Consider the following 4,308-nt stretch of genomic DNA (forward strand, 5'->3'; position numbering starts at 1 on the left):
CCGCCCCCTACGCCAGGTACAGGTACGAGGCCCCACGCCGGGTACAGGTACAGGCCCCGCCCCCTATGGCGTGTGCAGGTATGGGGACCGCCCCCTATGCCGTGTACAGGTATGGGGCTCTGCACTGGGATCGGGGATCTCCCACGCCAGGTACGGGACCCTGGACTGCGTACAAGCATGGGGACCCTCGCGCTGTGTCTGGGGACCCCCCCTGCACCGGGTACAGGGACCCCCAACGCCAGGTACAGGGATCTCCTCCAATGCCGGGTACAGGTACAGGACCCCCAGGCTGGGTCCGGGAACCCTGCACCATGTGCAGGTACAGGACCCCTCTGCCGGGGACGGGGAGTCCCCATGCCAGGTATGGGGACCCCGCTGCACTGGGTACAGGGATCCCCCCCACCCCAGGTACAGGTACGGGAACCCCCCACGCCCGGTATGGGGATCTCCTCTGATGCCAGGTACAGGTACGGGACCTCCACGCTGGATGGGGGACCCCCCACGCTGGGTACAGAGATCTTCTCTTACGCCAGGTACAGGGAACCCCCTGTGATGGTTTTGGTCCCAGGGGCCCCCTTGGGACTGTCACCCGACGTGCTGAGATTACCCCTGAGCCCGGTTTCCCTGCCAGCCTGGGACTCCAGAACCCTGCCCTGCTGAGCCATACACGCCAGCCTGCTGCAGCGCGCCCCCAACCGAAAACTGCTCAGCACCCAGCCCCCCAGCTCCCAGTGGGGTACGGCCCCCAAAGAAACCTGCTTCACTCTGGGTAACTCATAAACTGTCCACCCCCCAGAACACTAATGGCGAGAGGTTCACAGCTGTTTGCTCCCCCAGGATTGAATCACTTTCTCGGGTTTAGTAATAAACAGAAGTGATTTTATTAAGTGTAAAAAGGAGGATTTAAGTGGTTCCAAGTAGTAACAGCTGGAAGAAAGCAAGTTACCGGACACAGTGACACAAAACACGCACGTCTGAAGCTAATCCAGGTCGGGACCCCTCAGGGGGTCGCGAGCTGTCACCCTCCACCCCGAACCCCGCTTGCCTCTGCCTGTTATGATGGTGTTAAATATATCAACAAGTGTGTTTAATGTATTGGGGGGCTTGAGACCCACTGGCCTAAAACACGACGACACTGAATCTCACGCTCAGATGGTCCAATAAGCGTTTGTCCCAGACTAGGCTCCGCAGCCCTGTCCCCTGGCACAGCCCTGGTCAGCTCCAGCAGGCATCTCGGGGGGTAGCTGGGGCTTGCTTCTTCGCTCCACCCCCTTGTACATCCTCTGTCTCTCTGGGTCCCCCCTCTTCCCAATGGAAAAGCACCGGGTTCAAGATGGAGGCCAGTGTCAGGTGATGTGGTCGGACCCCCACAGGCTGCCCCACGCACACACAGGACGGCCATTGAGAGCGGGTTGTTTCTGGAGCACCCTCAATGGCCCCCGCTTGATAGGTTTACACCAGTGATGCGGGTTTCTGTCCTGTTCGCTTAACTCCAGATCTAGAAAGAATCCCCGCAAACAGCAGCTGAACACGCATGGTACACGCCAAGCTGTACCCGGGGTGCTTAGCGGGACACATGTTCCCATTAGGTCATAGTCAAGAGTGGATTTCCATAAAACACATGGAGTGCAACGTCACGCCCCCCTACGCCGGGTATGGGTACGGGGACCCCTCAACGCTGGGTATGGGGAGCCCCCTTACACTGGGTACAGATACCCTATGCTGGGTATGGGGAGNCAGGTACAGGCCCCGCCCCCTATGGCGTGTGCAGGTATGGGGACCGCCCCCTATGCCGTGTACAGGTATGGGGCTCTGCACTGGGATCGGGGATCTCCCACGCCAGGTACGGGACCCTGGACTGCGTACAAGCATGGGGACCCTAGCGCTGTGTCTGGGGACCCCCCCTGCACCGGGTACAGGGACCCCCAACGCCAGGTACAGGGATCTCCTCCAATGCCGGGTACAGGTACAGGACCCCCAGGCTGGGTCCGGGAACCCTGCACCATGTGCAGGTACAGGACCCCTCTGCCGGGGACGGGGAGTCCCCATGCCAGGTATGGGGACCCCGCTGCACTGGGTACAGGGATCCCCCCCACCCCAGGTACAGGTACGGGAACCCCCCACGCCCGGTATGGGGATCTCCTCTGATGCCAGGTACAGGTACGGGACCTCCACGCTGGATGGGGGACCCCCCACGCTGGGTACAGAGATCTTCTCTTACGCCAGGTACAGGGAACCCCCTGTGATGGTTTTGGTCCCAGGGGCCCCCTTGGGACTGTCACCCGACGTGCTGAGATTACCCCTGAGCCCGGTTTCCCTGCCAGCCTGGGACTCCAGAACCCTGCCCTGCTGAGCCAGACACGCCAGCCTGCTGCAGCGCGCCCCCAACCGAAAACTGCTCAGCACCCAGCCCCCCAGCTCCCAGTGGGGTACGGCCCCCAAAGAAACCCTCTTCACTCTGGGTAAAGCAGGGACGCTGAAATCGCCGGGGCAGGGGGGGGTCGTGGGGCACCACTGCTGAGGGGCACCCGAGGGACCCGGCTCAAAGGAGGCAGAGGGCAGTAACCGTGGCGCTTTGAGCTGTACCCCCCTCCTGCTCCTCTCCTTGGGGGTCTCCTGTGAAATAGCCCGGGGGGGTATGAGGAGGGGGTGCTGGGGCCGAGCAGTCGCGAGCCCTGACTCCCCCCGTGCCCCCAGGCTGTCGGTGCTCGACACCTACTACATCCCGAAGGACGGGAACCTGGCCTCCTACCGGGAGTTCATCAGCATGCTGCCCGGCATGGACCTGCCCGAGGCCTTCGGCCAGCACCCCAACGCCGACGTGGCCTCCCAGATCACTGAGGCCAGGACCCTCTTCGAGACCCTGCTGTCCCTGCAGCCCCAGATCACGCCCAGCGGGGCCGCCGGGCAGAGCCGCGAGGACAAGGTACCTGGCGGCAGGGGGCCCCGGGCTGCGGTGCCACCTGCGCTGTAGAGGGGAGGCTCCTGGGTGCTGCCAGCTGGGCCTGGGGGTCTGCTCCCAATCGGGCATCGCCAGCGACTCTCCAGGCTGCCTGCAGACTGAGGGAGCCGCCCGCGGTTCTGGGGTGAGGGGGATCAATCCCGCAGGGACAACCCCACGGTCCCCGCCCACCCCCCCTCAGTTCTGGGGCGAGGGGGCTCCATCCCACAGGGACACCCCCACGGTCCCCGCCTGCCCCCCCTCAGTTCTGGGGCGAGGGGTCTCCATCCTACAGGGACACCCCTATGGTCACCACCCGCCCCCCCGCAGTTCTGGGGCGAGGGGGCTCCATCCCACAGGGACACCCCCATGGTCCCCGCCCGCCCATCTGTAGTTCTGGGGCGAGGGGTCTCCATCCCGCGGGGACACCCCCACGGTCCCCGTCCGCCCACTCGCAGTTCTGGGGCGAGGGGGCTCAATCCCGCGGGGACACCCCTATGGTTCCTGTCCGCCCACCCGCAGTTCTGGGGCGAGGGGTCTCCATCCCGTGGGGACGCCCCCATGGTCCCCGTCCGCCCACCCGCAGTTCTGGGGTGAGGGGGCTCAATCCCACAGGGACACCCTCATGGTCCCCGTCCGCCCACCCGCAGTTCTGGGGTGAGGGGTCTCCATTCCACGGGGACAACCCGACGGTTCTCACTTGCCCACGTGCAGTTCTGGGGCGAGGGCTCAATCCCACGGGGACACCCCCACGGTCCCCGCCCCCCCCGCAGTTCTGGGGCGAGGGGCCTCCGTCCCAGGAGCGGCAGGTGCCTCCTGTGTGGTTTAACAACCCCTGCCACCCCCGGAGCCAGACTGGTAACCCATCCCGGGCACCCGAGAGCCAACTGTGGGTATGGAACCCTCGATCAACTTGTAACCACCCCCCGTCCCCCCCCGCCACTGGAACCAATGGTAACAGCCCCCGCCACAGCTAAGCCACCGGTAACACCCCCGGTCCCCCAGAGCACAGACAATTAACTACCTCCAGCAACCCACCACCGGGCAACGATAGCACCCTTCTGCACCCCAGACTAAACATACACCCCCCACCCCCGGTCAGACCTTACAACAACCCCCCAGTGTTCCCCCAGTCAGACCCTACGATTAACAACCCCGCCTGCATCACCCACAGACCCTACAACAGCAATTCTGTGTGTTCCCCGTCAGACCCTACAACAACAACCTCCAGGTGATCACCTTTGTCAGACCCTACAATGACAAACCCCTGGGTGTTTCCCCCGTCGAATCCTGCAATGACAAAACCGGGTGTTCCCCTATCAGACCCTTAACAATGACAAACCCTCCGGCGTTTGTTCCCCCTCGGC

General features: G+C 63.8%; 1 protein-coding gene across 1 annotated transcript in view; it reads left to right on the forward strand.

Moving 5' to 3' along the window:
* DNAH2 (dynein axonemal heavy chain 2) overlaps positions 1 to 4,308 on the forward strand; it is a 148,458-nt gene that overhangs the window by 117,600 nt on the left and 26,550 nt on the right. The window contains 2 exon segments of the mRNA XM_075071345.1: positions 17 to 78; positions 2,698 to 2,926. Coding sequence (XP_074927446.1) covers positions 17 to 78; positions 2,698 to 2,926 — 291 coding nt within the window.

Source organism: Chelonoidis abingdonii, chromosome 11, assembly GCF_003597395.2.
Source record: "Chelonoidis abingdonii isolate Lonesome George chromosome 11, CheloAbing_2.0, whole genome shotgun sequence".
In the NCBI taxonomy this organism is placed as follows: domain Eukaryota; kingdom Metazoa; phylum Chordata; order Testudines; family Testudinidae; genus Chelonoidis; species Chelonoidis abingdonii.